Source organism: the organism of the source record quoted next, unplaced genomic scaffold (assembly GCF_019419815.1).
Source record: "Pyrus x bretschneideri cultivar Hongxiangsu unplaced genomic scaffold, Pyrus_bretschneideri_v1 Contig8, whole genome shotgun sequence".
NCBI lineage: Eukaryota > Viridiplantae > Streptophyta > Magnoliopsida > Rosales > Rosaceae > Pyrus > Pyrus x bretschneideri.
The window spans coordinates 4,186,478-4,205,428 of record NW_025999820.1 but is presented as its reverse complement, the minus strand read 5'-3'; the positions used below and the strand labels follow the sequence as shown (position 1 = coordinate 4,205,428).

Here is an 18,951-nt window from a genome sequence, read left to right as displayed (position 1 = left end):
TATGTGTAACACCATGAACAAAGATACTGATTCCAACAAAGTAGACCCATATGAGCCAATAACACACTAACACAAAATTAAAATACTCACATATAATCTCACCAATGAGGCACTTATTGACGAAAATATTAAGACGGAAAATAAAAAAGCAACCATATATGAGAAGATAAAGGAGGAAGGCTATAAAAAATGGAGAGAGAGGTTGCCACCGATTCCAAGCCAAAGCAAGGGGCTGGTGGCTTAGAAGTTGTAGATTTAGGGTTTGGGAGGAGGAAAGAGAGAGGGGAGGGAGTTTTTTTTAATGAAATATTAGAGCATCTCCAAAAAAGATGTCAAAATCTAATTGAAGATTTCACTGTGCAAGCTTAACATAAAAAATCGTTTCAACCAAAATGTCATTGATTAACTGAATTTGAACTCTTTATGATTAGGAGTAAAAATTGATAAGATTTCAAATTACCACATCAATCATTAATTATAACTTGACATTTTTATTGAAGATGATCTATTCTTACTCAAAAGAAATGTCGACATTATGTTGATAACTAATTAAGCGAGTGTAAGCAAAATTAATCCTAGTAGCATATGAAAGCATCACGACGTGTGCCATCACAGTGTCTGCAGATCATCTCCAAATCCACGTGGCACATTATTGTTGGTGAATAAAAAACTATTTTTGGAAATACAAAACCCACCGAGAAATTGGACAAAACATTTATAAATTAAAAGTCTCATAAAAAAATTACAACAAAAGTGAAAAGCAAAAGAAATAAAAAGGAGGAGGGAAGGAAGGAGAGGGACTGGCACTTTTCAGAGAGCTTCATTTCTGAGTGGAAGGGATAAGCAGAGCAGCAGCCAACAAACAGGCAAGCGACCTTCCCGCGAGCGCACCGAGACACTCGTACAACCGCCCGCAGGGAAGTCATACACCAAACGGCGCGATGGTTTCGACTCACGACCACTCGAAGCCACTCTTACTCGACTCGGACCGAGACCTTACCGAGGCGGCCTACGACGAGGCTGATAAGGTCCACGTGGTGGGGATCAACGAGGCCGGAGACGACGACTGCCAAACGCCGCCGTTTTCATGGAAGAAGTTGTGGCTGTTTACCGGACCCGGGTTCCTGATGAGTATCGCGTTTCTGGACCCGGGGAATTTGGAGGGTGATCTTCAGGCGGGGGCGATAGCTGGGAACTCGCTGCTGTGGCTGCTGATGTGGGCGACGGCGATGGGGCTGTTGGTGCAGCTGCTGTCGGCTCGGCTCGGGGTGGCGACTGGGCGACACTTGGCGGAGCTGTGTAGGGAGGAGTACCCGACGTGGGCGAGGATGGTGCTGTGGGTGATGGCGGAGCTGGCGCTGATTGGGGCGGATATACAGGAGGTGATCGGGAGTGCGATTGCTATTAAGATTTTGAGTAATGGGGCTTTGCCGCTCTGGTCTGGAGTCGTCATAACAGCTTTGGATTGGTAAACTTTTGGAATTTACCCTTTTTGTGTTTTTGGATCGTTTTCCTTGAATTTTTCTGGGTTTTTGATATTCAGTTTGATTTTTTTTTTAACCAATTTTCAGAAAATTCGTAAAGACTTTGCTGGATTATTAAACAAAATTTGTAAAGCAAATGATGACACGGTGGATGATTAGGTTATTATTTAAATACTGATTAACGTGCTTATTTTCTATTAATGGCATATCATTTGATTTGTAAATTTAGTTTAAAAATCTGATCTTCCTAATATTATCCTATATTTTTTGAAGTTCTTAGTCTGTTGACTCTTTTTGGCTGCCTGGGAAATTTATGTATTTGTTACTGACAAATGTTTTGGTTTTGAGGTTCAAAAGGTTAAAATTTCTGATGGTCCAAGCCTGAAGTTTCTTGCTTTTCCTACATTGTATTTGAACTGAACCGAAACTTCAAGGTTAACTTGCAGCTATTATAGGTGTTAACTTCAAACTGTTTTATTTTGTTGCCATGTTACAGTTTCATCTTCCTGTTTCTCGAGAACTATGGAGTGAGGAAGCTGGAAGCAGTTTTCGCGGTTCTAATTGCAACAATGGCGCTCTCATTTGCGTGGATGTTCGGGGAAGCAAAGCCTAGCGGCACTGAACTTCTGATTGGTATTCGACTTACTCCGAGTTTATATGTTTGAAACAGTTTCCGTGGTTTGAGGCCACAAAATTTCGAACAAACATACTGCAATGCTCCTCTGCGTATAATTAACTGTCATTTCCTCTTTCTAGGTATAATTGTCCCGAAACTTAGCTCCCGAACAATAAAGCAGGCTGTTGGAGTTGTGGGTTGCATAATTATGCCTCACAATGTATTTTTGCACTCAGCTCTAGTACAGTCAAGGGAGGTTGATCACAGCAAGAAGGGACGAGTTCAAGAAGCTCTGAATTACTACTCCATAGAGTCAACCGTCGCTCTTGTCATCTCCTTCGTCATCAACCTATTTGTTACCACCGTGTTTGCCAAGGGGTTTTATGGTACGCAAATAGCAGATAGCATAGGCCTTGTAAATGCGGGGCAGTATCTCCAAGAAAAGTATGGGGGCGGGTTGTTCCCGATTTTGTACATTTGGGGTATCGGGTTATTGGCAGCTGGCCAGAGTAGTACTATTACAGGTACCTATGCCGGGCAGTTTATAATGGGAGGTTTCTTAGACCTGAGATTGAAAAAATGGATGAGGGCATTGATTACACGAAGCTGTGCAATTATCCCAACGATAATAGTTGCTCTTGTATTTGATACCTCGGAGGACACACTGGATGTTCTGAATGAGTGGCTTAATGTATTGCAGTCAATTCAGATCCCTTTTGCACTTATTCCCCTGCTTTTCTTGGTGTCAAACGAGCAACTCATGGGGTCTTTTAAAGTTGGCCCTGTTCTCAAGGTATGTTGTTATTTCCTTTCTTCTGCAGGAAGGCCGTAAGGTCAATAATGGCATTTGCATTTCAACTTTCTGTATTGATGCAAATGAATCAAATTAGAATGTGTGTGAGCAGAGTACGCATGCCGTCAGTTATGTAGTCGGGTTAATCATGTCATATGTTGGTGTTGTCGCAATTGCTTTATTTTGCTTTTACTTTTTCCCTTTTATTTCTGATGAGATTATTGTTTTGTGATTTGGTACAACTTATGTATTATCATGTCATAGATTACAGCTACGTCTCTTTAGGTGGACCAAGTTTTAGAGCTAGGTTTCTCTTATGAACTAGTAAACCGCAATAATGAGTTCACTGCTCCTATGGGCTCGATAATGTACCATATACTTGTACACAGAATAGGACAATATGGTGACTGTCCGTGTAGTCTAATTGTAAGATAATTCTTGGCTATTTGCTGCAGATTTGATCATAGAATAGCATTTTAGAGGACTGATTTAGTGGTTGTGCTAGCATTCAAGCTTTTCATCAAGTGTTCTGGAATGCCTGGTCGAATGTTGTTCTTTTCGTCCTTTTTACCTTTGCTTAGGGGGTTGAGAAAAGAAGTTGTCTCCATGAATTGAATTCATTGTCTCCATATGAATTGAATGTTCATAAGTTAATTACCGTACGATGTGTTCAAGCTGTTCTTCCCTTATCTTTTCCTTTCTTTATTATATTGTGTATGCGTTAGAATTCAGTGCTCATATCTTTTTTTATTTTCTGTGAAGATGGTTGCATGGCTTGTGGCAGCCCTGGTGATGGTAATCAATGGATACCTTCTGTTCGACTTCTTCGCCTCTGAAGCAACTGGTTGGTTGTTTAGTGTCGGAGTGTCTGCTTTTACCTCAGGGTATGTAGCATTTATAGTTTACCTTGTTTTGCGGGGGATCAACTTTTCAAGCTGTTGCGGATCAAAGAGATCGATGATACAGTGAGCTAAGTAATCACCAATGTTGACTGAAATTGCAAGAGAATCATGCTGTATTTGTAATTGCCGCATCCTCAATAGTTCTGTAGCTGCAACGTTGTATTAAGTTAACTTGGAACGATATTGGAATTAGCCATGTAATAATACTATGTACTTCATTGGTTTTCTCCTTATTTCAAGCCATAGTTAAGGACATGATGAGTTTGAGATTGCATTTGGAAAGGTAATAGCGTTTTCAGATAATCAAAAGCATTTCCGCCTCCATTTGCTGGAGAAATTTAAAATTGCTTTTGAATTATAAAAGCAATCCTTGTTTGTTACCTTCGATGAAGGATTGATGAAATATACTAGAAACAAAAGGGACCTCACCCGGAGGCGAGTCCACCATCTCTGTCAATTTACCTGCCTTATATGGATCAACATTGAAAGGCAGCAACAGTCATAATTCCTCGAGAATTTCAGAAGCTTCAAAACTGGAAAGAATCTTAAACTTTGGAATTCTGGAGTCGCCCACTTCAACTTCCCGGCTTGTAACATGGCGATCCAAGAAGCCGGGCTCGGAACAAACCCTATCAACCAGAGCGGGCAGCCTGTCATTTTTCATCCGGAAGAAACAAGCACATGGAGAAACTCAGCTTTCTCAGCTTTTCCTTTTCTGTATCGGAGCTTTAAGGTCTTGAAGCCGTCAAGGGCTTCGACATATTGGCCCTCGTAGTTGGTCATGGAGGATGCCTTAACTGATGATCTGCCATTGAGAAGGTGAAAGGCACACTTGCTCGTTTTCAATGCATTAAAAGTACAATGCATTCGCAAATTGATGAGCCTTTGTTATGCTGTTAACCGACCCAGGAGAAAGAACCTCTTTGATCAGGCCTCGAGTCTCGTTTCGGGCCCCCACGGATTCAACTCTCACTTCTTCAGCCTTGGTCTGGAAATCCACTTCCTTTCGAGCCGCCTTGTAAAAACTGTCCATCACCTCTTTGAAACAAGACTTGAGAGGGAGCGACTTGTCAGCCCAGAGGCCATTGGCGAAGGACAAAGAAGGCCCGCCACTGGGAGACCCGTCGGCAAATACCAGAGGCAAGGGCGTTGAGGTCGGCGGTGGACTAGGCATTGAGGAAAGAGAGCAACTCTTTCTCGGCGGGATCCTTTGTACCGGCCGCGATCAGACTCAGCAAAACGTGGATTGAAAGCGGCAAGTACACCATGTTCCTCTCTTTGGCCCCTTGGTTGAGAAACAACTGCTTCGTCATTCTTAGTCCGAAGTCGGATTGGTTACTGATGGGCTCCATCGTCGTTGCCCGAGGAGCCGCAGAGGTGGTAAGAGTTCGTATGCCGTTGTTGTGAATAGAGGAGGGGAAACGAGAAGGAGAAAGAGGTCGCGTGTTGAAGGAGGAAGACAGTTTCATTGAAACGAGAGACGCCATTGCCATCGAGTTCTCTTCTCCTACGACAGAAACACCTTCTCTATCGTTAAACCCTAAAATATGGCGTAACCTGGGCCTTTCAGTGACTTGGCTCACAGGATTCTCTGCTGCCAATTGTTTGCAAAACTAACAAATCTTTCTTTTGACCAAAAAAAAAAAAAATCAATAATATCTTTCTATGATAAACAAAACAATAAAACATACACGCATTTTTAGCACACATTTTGTAGTGCTCAATTCAGTGTCAGACATAATGAATACAAGGACTTTGAGAAAACTCTCTTTTAGTCTTATTTTATGACTTTAAAGTGTATGAAGTTCCATTTTTGTTTCACTTCGTAATGTGTTTTAACGATTCAACTGTCTATCTTTTCGATCTTTCTTCTACTATTTTGTTCACCAAAAATCACCCTAATTTGAAAGGAAATCATATGACCGTTAAATTAAATGATGGCCATTTTAGTGTTTCTTTGCAAAATAGTGTTCGTTTATTTTGTTCACTACAAGTGAATGTCTTAATGATTTTAGATTTGTCTCAAGTAAGTTTGTTACTAGGGTGGCAAGTGGTCCTCTACCATAGTGGTGGAGAGAAACGTTGCCCTTGCACCATAGTGTGAGTTCAAACTCTGTTAGCTCTTAATCTAACATCTAATCTTACAAATCTATCGTTTGATAAAGAAAAAGTTTGCAACTAGTGTGGGCAAACGGGCCTTAAGCTTGAGGGTTTGGACGAGTACAGAGCGGGTTTAAATATTTTGGATTCGGCTTCTCTGCTCTCCCAGTTCTCATGCACTCATATCCCCTCCTATTTGTGTGGTTACGGTTAAGCCACGTCAACATTTTATATCAATATTGCTTTTTGTCTTATTATTTTTATAAAAAAATCAATATAAAATATTAACATGACTTAACCATGATCGTACAAAATAGAAAGAGATACGAGTGTATAAGAACGGAAGGGTGAAGAAGCCGAGTCCAAATACTTTGGAGTAGAAACGGGGCCCAATAGGAGTGGGTTCAAACCGAACACCAAATCAAAGCGGAAAAATCAACAGGGAAAAAAAATCAAGCGGAATTAGAAAAGTGGAACCTAACCGATTTCGATAAGTTTAGTTTTCATTTTAAGAGTTGAGAAACCTAACCGAACTGGACCGAACCGAAATCGTGTAAGAGGACGCAGTTTTGTATTTCATTTAGCCCTAGTCCCTAACCCTCGCCTCGCTGCGTGCTGACTCGCTCACCTCACCCCACGCCGTCTCGCCTAACCCCGCGGGCTTCCTCTTCCCCTCGAGTCCTCGACGTCAACGTCGCCGTGTCTTCTCTCGACAGTTAAAGCACGATTCTCAGTTCAAAGCTCGGTTCTTGGGGATTAAAGCTCGACATCGATTCGTGGGGATCAAATTCCGTCTGCAATTCCAGGTGAGTCTCTTCTCTCCACACGTTCTCTGCAATTCCATCTGATTCTATGCAATTTGAGCAGATTTTGATAATCTGATTCTATTGCAATGAATCGTTCTCAGGTAGGGTTTAGCTGTTCCTTCCTTTTTCGACTTGCTTGGTTCCGAGAAAATTCGAGAAAATGAAACTTTTAGGAATAAAATTTGTATCTTGTTTGCATGCTTTGATTCGACTCAAACAAAATATTAGGAATAAGTTCTGTTTCCGATAGTTGTGTACCCTGTGCAAAGGGAGTGGAACAATGAAATTTCGAGGGACGAGAGTCAGCCTCGGTCCCAAGTATGAAATTTTCATGGTTTTACAGAACCATCCACATGCCCATAGGACTTTGTCTCACTAGGCTGCACAATCTGGGAAATTCCAGATTGGTTTTGGGACACACTGCTTGATTTGTTCCCTCTCTGATTTTCTCATAGGAGTTCTTGCTTGCACACTTCCCTTCTTAGCGCTTTGTTTGCCCGTTGCCCTGCTAGATGCTTGCGTTGTTTTCCGTTCAGGGGTACCCTTAGAAGCACCTCGTGCAACTCCATCAGATACTAGTGAACCTCCATGTGAAATATCATGTGAGATGTTTGCATCCAGCTGGCCTGAACCAGAATTTTGTATAGATTGTTTAGGGTTCGTTTGTGTCCGTTGCTAGAAGTAAGTGAGAGCTCACTCAGTGCCCATTTCCCCAATTCAAACACTCGAATTAGTGTTTCAATTCAGTTTCCTGCTTCTGCGCCTTGGACTGTGTAATTTTTTAGGGTTCGTATACATTTCTCTTCTCTCTCTCTCTCTCTCTCATGATGTTTATTTAATTTATGATGTTAGTTTGTAATTTGTACACGCGGTTGAATGCAAAATATATTTTTCATCTAATTTTTAATTCCTGGGTTTTGTAATTACATTACTGTGGGTTTGGAGTTGGACACTATTTTTGGGTTCTTATTGTAATCAATTTGAAATAAGGGGGTAATATTGAGATGATTGGACCAGGAAAGTTTTATTTGTTTGGCTGGTCTTATCAGAAAATTTTAACACAAAGCGTTGATATTTCTTGCTATGCCTTGACTGAGAGCATCTTGAAATTTGAATGCGAAACACTGAACTATTTGCGCATTCGGTTTTTCAATTCAATATCAGAAATATTGCTAATAATTGAAACCCTGATGCACCCAGAGATTTTACAGGGTTTTATGTCTGCTTGAGTCATTGATACTCCATTACTCCCAGCAGGGTTAATTTCACTATAAGGATTGTCTGGTTTTTATTGTTAGGGCCACAGGAGAGCATTTCTGCATGCTCTCTTGACAAGAGTACTCTTTCACTCTAGTGTTGCTTATGTTTTCTTGTTTTCATTGTCTCTCCTGAAACAGGTGTAGATTTGCATTAACCATGGTTGATGTGGAACAAGTTCTGGAAAGTGATGCACCAAGCTCTCTAATCGATCAGCTTGGTGATGCATTACTGGAACTAAATGCACACAATGATACTTCTGAGGACCGGGTTCAGTGGGAAGAAATTGAAGAGCATTTCCGCAACCTTGAGACAACACTGAGGAAGAATTTTGAAGAGCTCGAAGCCAAGGAGAAGAAATTTGCGGAGCAGGAAGCTGAAACCTGTGCTTCACTTGCGGAGAGAGAGGCAGCTGTTATTGCTAAAGAGCAAGACCTTTTGGATCGAGTGCAGGAGCTAAAAGATGCAGCTGTTGCTGCTATTTTTGAGGCACGAGTCATTCACCAGCCAACAACTTCAAAACCTGTGGATGATGGGGATAACAAAAACAGCAAGGTAAGCAGCTCTCTTGGTGATACAAATTCATCAGAGGAGGATTTTCCTCATAAAACAGGTGATAATGCTGAGGGTACGGCTTCTGAGATTAAGCCACGCCCAGCACTGATGCAATTTTGCGAGCAGATGGATGCAAAAGGGCTTCTGAATTATGCTACTGAGAATTATAAAAAACTAAATATTATTCGTGAGGAACTTTCTGTTGCACTAGAAAGTGCAGGTGAACCAGCACGATTGGTGCTGGATTCACTGGAGGGGTTTTACCCTCCGGATGAGACTAACCAACCAGAGGGTAAGAAGGATGCTGCCCTTCAGGGCATGCGCAGATCCTGTCTAATGTTTATGGAAGCCATGACTGCCTTATTGGCAAAGGTTGACCCAGGTGCTGATCACCTTTTGAACCCTGACACCAAGCAGCAAGCCAAAGCAATTGCTGATGAGTGGAAGCCTAAGTTGGCTAGTGCCGGCACTGATGCTGCCAATGGAATTTCATTGGAAGCAGAGGCATTCTTGCAGCTCCTCGCTACTTTTAGGATTGCTTCTGAGTTTGATGAAGACGAACTCTGCAAGTTTGTTCTTGCAGTTGCTCACCGCAGGCAGACACCTGAGCTCTGCCGCTCTCTTGGTTTAACACACAAAATGCCAGGTTGGTCATCTTTTAACTAGCTGACCTGATGCGCTCTGGGGGCTAAAGCTCTGTTTAAGATGTCCCTTACACTATATTCCTTTAGGCCTTGGTAGTAAATCATGTTAGTTGAGAAGTTGGGATAGATGCAACATTCATTTTGCTGCGTAGTGATAATTCTTCTCTGGTAAGATGGGTCCTTTGGATTTTGGGAGCAGATTATTCTAAAGCGCTATAGTTTCTTGCAGGTCTTGTTGAATCAATGGTCAGCAGTGGGAAACAAATTGATGCTGTACGTTTTATTCATGTCTTCCAGCTTACTGAAAGTTATCCCCTTGTGCCACTTCTAAAGACGTACTTGAAAGATTTGAGGAGAAATTCACAAGGGGACAACACAGGAGATGGTACTGGTGCACAGGTATATTTTAGTCAGCCACAGACGCGAACCATTTCAGTAAAAAAGAACTTTTCTGATGATTTTTTGTTTCAATAAAATGTAGGATGATGTTAATGCAAAAGAGCTTGCTGCACTGAAGGCCGTAATAAGGTGCGTTCAAGAGTTCAAGCTTGAGGCTGACTACCCACTTGATCCACTACAGAAAAGGGTCCATCAACTAGAGCGATCCAAAGCTGATAAGAAGAGAAGTAATGAATCTAAACGTCAACAGCAAAAGAAGCAAAAAATCAGTGGAAGATGGCGTGGTTACCGTGGGCCAGGTGTTGCTGCAACCTCTGCCCCTGCTGCTGCTAGGCACGGGCAACCTGTTTTTGGTGATAGGGCGGGATATGGTGGGATATTGGAGAGGTATGCCCAGCGTCCACTCACATACGATTACCAAGTTCCCAGCCAGCCTGCTTATGTTCCACAAGCTAATGATCAAAGGTTATATTACTATCCCCAGGACGACAGAGTCAAACCAGCCCCTTATAATGCTACTCCATCCAATTATGGCGGTTACGCTGGCAGTGGAATGCAGTCTCAACGCCAGCCGTACATGTAGCCAGTAGTGTAGAATAGCCGGCCTATGGGCAGAGGACGCAGGACAAAGCATCGGATTACCATTTTGCTTTTCCCACCTAGCATTGTATTTTGATGTGCCTTGCAGATATATTTGCTGCTCGGAATCTGAAAGAATATTTTGTTTTGGCTGCGATTCCGGCTGGTGAGAAATTTGTAGGAGTTAACTTTTCTAGTTAAAGAGGCCATGAAGATCTCCATAACAGAAAAGCATTGTACTGAAAATTTTGCTAAATGGTTATGGGTAACTGTAGGCTTTCCTATTGTTGACAATAACACTGATTATGTACGTGTACGGTGTTTTCCTCCGTAACGGTTAATTAGCTTGGCGCGTATAGAAAACTTTTTTATACAAGAGAAATGCGCCAAAATGATCAATTAATATATGATAATGATTGCTACGTCGTTTATATTTGAGTTTGGTGAGATCAACAATTGAAATCTGATAATCTTATTAAAATATCGCTCGAATAAAAAATCAAATAAAAAGTAAGATAATTTTGTTTAAGATTTAGCCTTTCATGTTTGAATTATTTTTTTAAAAAAAAGAGTCAATGAATACGAGAAATTATGAAGTGTTATCGTCAGCTCATGATACAAAGGGTTAATTACACAAACATCTTCTGAGGTTTATCAAGTTTTCACAAAATCCCTTCACATTTGAAACATTACATTAACATCCCCTCACGTTTTAATTCATTTCACATAACCCCTGAAGTCAAAATTTTGCTAATAAATGGACAACTTTACCCTCGTAACTAATTAATTAAATAATAAAGAAATATATTAAAAAAAAATATTAAAAATAAATAAATTAAACATTAAAAAATAAATTAAAATTTTAAAATCAAATAAATCAAATGCAAACCTTTATCAAGTTACTGTTAGTCCAAACATCAGGCTGGCATTGCGGGAGAGTCTTCATAAGGTTAAGAATAGAAAATGCATCATAAGTTAGATTGTTCAGACAAGGATGAAAATTTTCTTAATTTTTCTTTAGATGAAGGGCAAAAACCTCAAGAGCATAAAGACACTGCTTCTTCCTAATGGTGTTGGACAGGGCCTCGGTGACAGTGTTGACCTAGGCCTTGGCATTGTTCTTCCGATCCACCTTATTCTTCACATTTTTCAAAGAGGAACGAGCGGAGATGAAGCGGAAGGAGCAAAGGTTTTTTTTGTAAGTCACCGGAGTCGATGTATCCGAGACGCCAGGGAACTCACCTCTCTCCCAGTGGAGTTTTTGTTGAGAGCAAGAAGATGCGGGATGAGAAAGGAAGAAAATGAGAGAAAGATTGAAGAAGCCATGGATGGCTTTGGCCTGCAAAATTGTTAAAGTAGTGACGGGATGGTGAGTAGTGAGGGTGGGCAGGGGAGAGGAAAAGGATTAAGGTGGCAATGGTGGGACAACGAGAAAGGAAAACGGTGGGGGGTGGAATTGGGGAAGGAGTTTAGGTTTACTTTTTTTTTTTTCTTTTCTATTTGTAAGTTTTTAATTTATTCTTTTAATGTTTAATTCATTTTTAATGTTTTTTTACTAATATATTTTTATTTAATTAATTAGTTATAAGGGTAAAGTTGTCAATTTACTAGTAGAACTTTGACTGAAGGGGTTATTTGAAAGTGAACTAAAACGTGAGGGGTGTTAGTGTAATGTCTTAAATGTGAGAGAGTTTTGTAAAAACTTGATAAACCTCAGAAAGTATTAATGTAACTAACCCATCATACAAACCAAATTAACTGACAAAAAAGGAAATAAAAAAGAAAAGAAAATTATTTTCTTGTTTCTCTCCAAGTAATTGTAATTTGGTCAGAAACTGAAATAACTAAATTTGGGGTCGTGCACGACTCTGACTTCCCTCCCTTTCTTAAAAAACTCCGTTATTTCACTCGATTTCCGATCTGGCATCTCCGCCACCACTCCTCATCTTCCAGCTGCACCAATGGCAGCAACACTGCGCCACCTCACCACCTCCGCTTCCATCTCCGCCGTCCTCCTCCTGATCTTCTTAGAGATGGAGCTTTTGTGTCTGGTCTCGTCCAATCCCAGCACCCCTGCCCTCATTCTCCACTCACTCCCAGCCATGGTCTTACCTCTCTACCACTCCACTCCAAATTCGTCGTCCCGGACCTCATCGTCGTCCAATCCCCGGCGCCTCCTCGGGAGATCGGAGTCCCTCAACCGCCCCAACGCCCGCATGAGCCTCTACGACGATCTCCTCCGCAATGGGTACGCTAAAATTTTCCTTTTAATTTTCGGATTGAGTTTGTGATTGGTAGTATTTGGATTGGGATTGAAATTTGTGTGGTGGTGGTGGCCGCGGCGGCGACAGGTACTATACAACGCGGCTTTGGATCGGAACGCCGCCGCAGAAGTTTGCGCTAATTGTGGATACTGGGAGCACTGTGACCTATGTGCCTTGCTCTTCTTGCGAACAGTGTGGCAGACACCAGGTAATTTTCTACTGCATCACATTCTTCATCTACTACTGAATCTGAATGTGTAAACATAGCGATGCGAAATAGGAATGTTGGGATAGAGTTGATTTCGAAACGGCATGTTGGGATAGAGTTGATTTCAAAACCGCTCGTTGCAGCTAGCTACATTGTGAGGCTGGGATCAGATCTCCTTAGTTTTACACCGAGTAATGGGGCTAATGTAAATCATGCTCACCTTGTTAACGATAAGAAACATATACGAAGATGTTATAATCGCGGGAAAAAACTAGAACGAAGGCTCACTGGGAAATTTTGGATGAAGGCAGTCGATCATGTTCACTCTATAACTGAAAACAATAGTTAGATTAACAACCCTTAGGTTGGTTATTTCTGTTTACCACAAAACTTTCCTGAACACTAGGTACTTTTGTGTGCAGAGGAAACTTGGTAGATTTCAGGTTGTAACTATATTAATGTTGTGTTTTTAACTCTCGATCAGGACCCCAAGTTCGATCCAGAAGGCTCAAACACTTACCAAGCTGTCAAATGCAACATAGATTGCACTTGCGATAATGAGAGGGTGAATTGTATTTATGAGAGGCAATATGCCGAAATGAGTAGTAGCAGTGGGGTGCTTGGTGAGGATCTTATATCCTTTGGCGATCAAAGTGAACTACCACCTCAACGTGCAGTTTTCGGTTGCGAAAATTTTGAAACTGGTGATCTTTACAGCCAGCCTGCTGATGGCATAATGGGATTGGGCCGTGGCGATCTAAGTGTGGTCGACCAACTTGTTGATAAAAGCGTAATAAGCGATTCTTTCTCATTATGTTATGGTGGAATGGACATTGGTGGAGGTGCAATGGTTCTTGGTGGGTTTTCAGCCCCGTCAGACATGGTCTTCACTCGTTCAAACCCAGTACGAAGGTGTGTGGTTTAGAAAAATTTCTCTTACATAGACTGCAACATGTCCAATTTCCTAAAAAAATACAATCTATACATCTCACACATTTACTCTAGTTTCGGGATGGCAACAGTCCATACTACAATATTGATTTGAAGGAGATGCATGTTGCGGGAAAGCGATTGCCTTTGGATCCAAGTGTCTTTGACAGAAAACATGGAACAGTCTTGGACAGTGGTACAACATATGCATACCTACCAGAAGCAGCATTTCTGGCATTTAAGGATGCTGTAAGATTCTCTTTTGCCCTTATTAATTACCCTTCAGATTACATTTTGACTTAATTTTCGTACATGACCATATAATTAAATATTTTTGCTTATCCTCAATCTTTTACATGATACCTTGCAATTATTTATAAATGATAATGATTGCAAACCTCTTTTTAAACTTTGAGTTGATGAACATTTGGTCAACTAGAACTGAGAGAGGATGATCTTGTCCGAGTTAAAGGAAATAATTATTATGTATGATTAACTCGAAACTCCATTCTATTTTAATTTTAGTTTGGGTGGAATACTTGCACTTCTTCATTTGAAATGAATCTTAGCATTTGAAACACTTTGGTTTCCCAGAAAATCCCTCTGTGTTTATTTTTGACTGATTGCAGGTTTAGTTATCTTGTATTTCATCCTATTATATAGTTTCTTCTTTCATTGAGTGCAGATCATGAAGGAGCTTAATTCCCTCAAGCAAATCCCTGGCCCTGATCCAAATTTTAATGATATATGCTTTTCCACTGCTGGAAGGTATTCAGTACTAGGTTTAATTTGTTGTTCAGATAAATTAATTGCCTTTTTCTAGTGGAAACCAAATTATAAGAAACCCTATTGAAGCCACAATTGCAAAATCCACATTTTTGCAATTAAATCGTGAGTAATGTCCGACCAATAAATGCTCAAGTTTCTTTCTAATGATTTCTCAACGTTGATTTAGTGATGTCTCCCACCCATCAGACACCTTTCCAGAAGTTGACATGATATTTGGCAATGGCGAGAAGTTGACTCTATCTCCTGAGAATTATTTATTCAGGGTAAGTGATTGAACTTAAAAGCTCTGCTCCTTTCTAAATTCTGAATATAATTTTTTTTCAAATGTAAACACAATTTGTAACTTTTTATGTTTTATAGAACTTTGTGATTGTCTATTGGTTATGTCACTAATTAATTGTTTTTCTACTGTGTTATATCATTATCATTAATGAAGCATTCAAAGGTCCGTGGTGCATATTGCCTGGGGATTTTTCAAAATGGAAAGGATCCAACTACTCTTTTAGGAGGTATATGCTTTAGAAAGGTCCATTATTCTTCGTCCCACTTGTATATGTGTTCGTATACATGTATTGCCCTGTTTCATGTTATATCAATCGTTTAGGTTTTGCAATAGTTTCAATTAATTTTGTCATACAATTCTCATTTTCTTGATAGGAATTGTTGTCCGCAATACTCTTGTAATGTATGACCGTGCGCATTCCAAGATTGGTTTCTGGAAAACCAATTGTTCAGAGTTGTGGGAAAGACTTAATGAATCTGTTTCACCTCTACCAATGCCTCCTGCTTCAGATGAAAAGAATTCAACTACAGAAGCTCCAACTGGAGCACCACCTTATGTACTTCCAGGTAGTTTAGACTTGCAACCTTTTGAGTAGCTCATCGTAGAAGTTATTTAGGTGAATTTATCCTGTTACCCAAATCATTCGTTGGAAAACGAGATAGAAGTGAAAATTATAATTTTGTGGACACTCTACTCTACTTAAGGTTTATATATGGACCGTCTGTTAATTTTTTCTAATTATTTTTGTATCAACACGAATTGTATTTTGTGCTGCACGGTATTTGGACAGGAAACAACGTCTATTTGCAACCCCTTTTTTGTTTCATTTTTTAAGACAATTGAATTACAATACCTGTTAACCTTGATGAATCAGGTGAACAGGAAGTTGGAAAAATAACATTTGATATGTCTTTGAACATCAGCTACTCAGATCTGAAGCCCCACATTACAGAACTAGCTGAATACATAGCTCAGGAATTAGAAGTTAACACATCACAGGTCTGGCAAAAACCATATGCGAACGTTCAATTGATATTTGCTTAATACTTTTTGACTAACAGTTCAAATTCAATACTATGCACTGATATATCTGTTCATAATGAAGTTTTATAGCTTAAGTTTTCAATTTCGAATTGATGATTTCAGGTCCATTTGTTGAAGTTTACTACCAATGGAAATGATTCCCTTGTTAAATGGGCCATATTTCCTGCAGCTTCTACCGACAGTATTTCTAATACAACTGGGCTGGTAAGTTTCCCCTGATGAATTGCAGCTAGTGACTGTGCCACTACTGAGGTTTATAACTGTTTGCAAGCTTGATGATCTGTTCTGCCTGCAGGATATAATTTCCAAGCTTTCCGAACATCGTTTGAAGTTTCCTGTTATGTTTGGAACTTATGAATTGCTCAGATGGCATGTTGAGCCTAAGGACAAAAGGTACGTTATATTTTTCACTTTCTAAGATACTTTTTATCTGAGATCACGTTATTTCTTTATTTGATTCTTTCCCCTTCTATACAATAATCAAAACAGAGTCTCTAAAATGAGTGTTGGCATATAGATAACGAATTAGCAATCTATATACAGATCACGGTATAATAAGTAGCCTCTTTGGTAATATTTTGTTCTTCCCGAAATTGAACAGGTCATGGTGGCAGCGAAATTATCTGGTGGTTTTATCAATTTTAGGAATTCTACTTATTGCATTAGCAGCTGTTGGATTTTGGTTTATATGGAGACATCGCCAACGGACAGCCAATCCCTACAAGCCTGTCAATGTTGCCGTTCCAGAGCAAGAACTCCAGCCTCTATGAAAATCCGAGAGCTGTCCTTGCTCGTGGCTGATGGCATGGCACGTCTGCCATTTGTATTTTGATTCACATGATAACCGAAACCAAAATTCTGGAATCACAAGTACTGGATTGATCAAGATTCTTGCTCCATGTGACGAATCATTCTTTGCAATGCCCATAAAACCCAGATGGTAAAGAGAGAGGTATAGGTAGAACAACTACTCACACTTTGGTTCTGTAAACATCATTGAATTAGTGTGTGAATCAAAAGTTTCCCGAATAAGGTCCTTTTTCGAGCAGTTTAAATTATTGTTCTTGTCCTGTTCATTTCTTCCGATTACCTTCTAGTGATACATGTAGGTATTATCGTATTCATCAGGCATCACTATCAATTTTTCCTTTTTGATTAGATGAAATGTGTTAAGAACTCAAAGGAGCAATGAGTGGATTATATTTGCTAACCATATTATCTGATCACATTTTCCGTCCAGCTACTACATTTGTGCTTTTTGCTATGCCGTTACATGTGACTGTGATTAGCCTTTGGTTTGTAGATGTTGCCTTTAATCCCACTTTACAGGTATAGATGATGATGATCCATGTGTGTTTTTTTTGTCACTAGTGTATAACAATATTGTCTCGAAAACTCATGCGAGGAGAACGAAAGAGACATGGATGGTATGCATGTGGGTCTGAGAGACCCAAACCCTCTGGTAGCTTTTGTCCTTAAGACAAAGTAATTTCCAACGAGAGATTTTTCAGTATGATAGGAACACATAATGGTACACTATATATTACTATACAAATGATGAAATATGTGTGCTAAAAGAATTAATAACTTAAAACATAAAATTTCTCACCACTTATATAAAAACATATGATGTACTACTTGTCACATCCCGAGCCCGCTCCACCACCGTAGCACGATATTATCCGTTTTGGACCTCAACCACGCCCTCACGGTTTGCTCCACTACCGTAGCATGATATTGTCTGCTTTGGATCCCGACCACGCCCTTACGGTTTTGTTTTTAGGAACTCAGACGAGAACTTCTCAGTGGGTCATCCATCATGGGATTGCTCTCGTGCGCACTCGCTTAACTTCGGAGTTCCGACGGAACCCGAAACCAGTGAGCTCTTAAAAGACCTCGTACTAGGTAGGGATAGGAATATACATATAAGGATCACTCCCCTGGACGACGTGGGATCTAACACTACTCGTGTTCCGATCACAATGAAAAATTTCTCATTTCCAACGTCGTCGTTTTTGAATGCTCCTCTAAAACCAAATACGTCGTATTGCTGAAAAAGTATCTATTATTGACGCTAGAGAAATTTTAGTTAGAGGATCGAAATGGTTAGATCGGTCGTGGAGATTTGGTTAATATTTAGGAGAATCGTTGGATTCCTCTGCCTTGATCATTTCACATCTTCACTCCAAAGCTAGCAAGTTGTGAGCTAACATTGGTCAAGGAGTTGATTCATGATTCCTCTCGGACTTGGAATATAAATCTCCTTGAGTCTCTCCTCTTTCCTATTGATTCGATTCGCCCAATTCCCCTCAGCATTAGACAACTTGATGATTGAGTATATGACCATGACAAAAATGGTGTATTTACAGTCAAAGGCGCATACCATATTACCATGTGGCCAGTGGACGGGTTTTGTTCAATTATTTTAGAATATAGAATGTGGAGGCTGTGTAACGACATAATTTCTCAAAGCTTCGTATTAAGGTTGATCAATCGTGTGTTCAAATGAAAAGACTATTCGCCTAATTTGGTCTTTCACTAATAAAATAAAAATTATTAAAGTACAAACAAAAAATATATAAATATAAAATTACAGATGGTTACAAATTAGAATGAAAGCAAATGAAAAAAAATATAAAATTACAGGTACATAGACTAGGGTTAGAAAGAGGAAAACAAAAAAGCCTTGAAGACTATGGGCAATATACACATATATTTTAAAGGCTATAGGCAATATTATATTTATGTATATTTTTTAAATCAACATTATCAGGGTTTACAAAAATCAGAGAGGGGCCATGGTCCGTCCTCTATAAGGATAACTACTTTTAATTAATTGAGTTACAAATTATTACGATCACTTCACAGCATAATTTAACAAAACGAAAAAAAAAATACATAAAATGAAATTCAAATTAAATCATCTCTTAAACGTTCCCCATCTTGTTTTTTTAGTTAAAACTTTTATGTTTACATGATATATTAATTTGATATTGGAGCTAGGGTGGTATTGGTAGATTACCGTATCAAAATCCATGTACCAATTACCATACCAAATTTTTGGTATGACAAAATATATTACCATTACCGTGCTAAACTTTCGGTATACCGAATTTCGGTATGCCAAATAGTTCGGTTGACATGGTATGGTAATGATAATTACCACTTTGTTTTGGGCCAAATTTTTTTTTCCCAACCCAATTCAAGGCCCAAATGTGTTTTGGCCACTCCCTTTGGGTTTCTAAAACTTTTTTTATTTAATTATGAGAATTTTATAGAGATTCATTTAAGAAACAAG

The 18,951-nt window shown here is 39.7% G+C and overlaps 3 protein-coding genes and 1 pseudogene across 3 annotated transcripts; 3 read left to right on the top strand and 1 right to left on the bottom strand.

The window, feature by feature from the left end:
- Window positions 1-744: 744 nt before the first annotated feature.
- Window positions 745-4,050, top strand: LOC103957385 (metal transporter Nramp3). The gene is made up of 4 exons (XM_009369545.3): window positions 745-1,468; window positions 1,981-2,117; window positions 2,241-2,893; window positions 3,656-4,050. The coding sequence occupies exons 1-4, from the start codon at window positions 942-944 to the stop codon at window positions 3,860-3,862; spliced, it is 1,524 nt and encodes a 507-aa protein (XP_009367820.2). The 5' UTR covers window positions 745-941; the 3' UTR covers window positions 3,863-4,050.
- Window positions 4,051-4,150: 100 nt separating this feature from the next.
- On the bottom strand, window positions 4,151-5,540 carry LOC103957375 (annotated as a pseudogene).
- Window positions 5,541-6,405: 865 nt separating this feature from the next.
- LOC103957363 (FRIGIDA-like protein 3) lies at window positions 6,406-10,423 on the top strand. Its single transcript, XM_048575552.1, has 4 exons — window positions 6,406-6,701; window positions 8,099-9,159; window positions 9,387-9,556; window positions 9,639-10,423. The coding sequence occupies exons 2-4, from the start codon at window positions 8,118-8,120 to the stop codon at window positions 10,137-10,139; spliced, it is 1,713 nt and encodes a 570-aa protein (XP_048431509.1). The 5' UTR covers window positions 6,406-6,701; window positions 8,099-8,117; the 3' UTR covers window positions 10,140-10,423.
- Window positions 10,424-11,951: 1,528 nt separating this feature from the next.
- LOC103957354 (probable aspartic protease At2g35615) lies at window positions 11,952-16,866 on the top strand. Its single transcript, XM_009369509.2, has 12 exons — window positions 11,952-12,383; window positions 12,487-12,607; window positions 13,092-13,519; window positions 13,630-13,786; window positions 14,223-14,305; window positions 14,493-14,589; window positions 14,763-14,835; window positions 14,984-15,175; window positions 15,484-15,608; window positions 15,756-15,857; window positions 15,949-16,046; window positions 16,255-16,866. Exons 1-12 carry the CDS (start codon window positions 12,097-12,099, stop codon window positions 16,421-16,423), a joined length of 1,932 nt encoding a protein of 643 aa, XP_009367784.2. The 5' UTR covers window positions 11,952-12,096; the 3' UTR covers window positions 16,424-16,866.
- Window positions 16,867-18,951: the final 2,085 nt, after the last annotated feature.

Coding starts and splice junctions, on each gene's coding strand:
- LOC103957385 (XM_009369545.3), top strand. CDS start 942: ATGGTTTCGACTCACGACCACTCGAAGCCACTCTTACTCGACTCGGAC. Junction 1,469..1,980: donor GTCATAACAGCTTTGGATTG/GTAAACTTTTGG, acceptor GCCATGTTACAG/TTTCATCTTCCTGTTTCTCG. Junction 2,894..3,655: donor AAGTTGGCCCTGTTCTCAAG/GTATGTTGTTAT, acceptor TTTTCTGTGAAG/ATGGTTGCATGGCTTGTGGC.
- LOC103957363 (XM_048575552.1), top strand. CDS start 8,118: ATGGTTGATGTGGAACAAGTTCTGGAAAGTGATGCACCAAGCTCTCTA. Junction 9,160..9,386: donor TTTAACACACAAAATGCCAG/GTTGGTCATCTT, acceptor AGTTTCTTGCAG/GTCTTGTTGAATCAATGGTC. Junction 9,557..9,638: donor GAGATGGTACTGGTGCACAG/GTATATTTTAGT, acceptor AATAAAATGTAG/GATGATGTTAATGCAAAAGA.
- LOC103957354 (XM_009369509.2), top strand. CDS start 12,097: ATGGCAGCAACACTGCGCCACCTCACCACCTCCGCTTCCATCTCCGCC. Junction 13,787..14,222: donor TTCTGGCATTTAAGGATGCT/GTAAGATTCTCT, acceptor CATTGAGTGCAG/ATCATGAAGGAGCTTAATTC. Junction 15,858..15,948: donor TTTCTAATACAACTGGGCTG/GTAAGTTTCCCC, acceptor TTCTGCCTGCAG/GATATAATTTCCAAGCTTTC.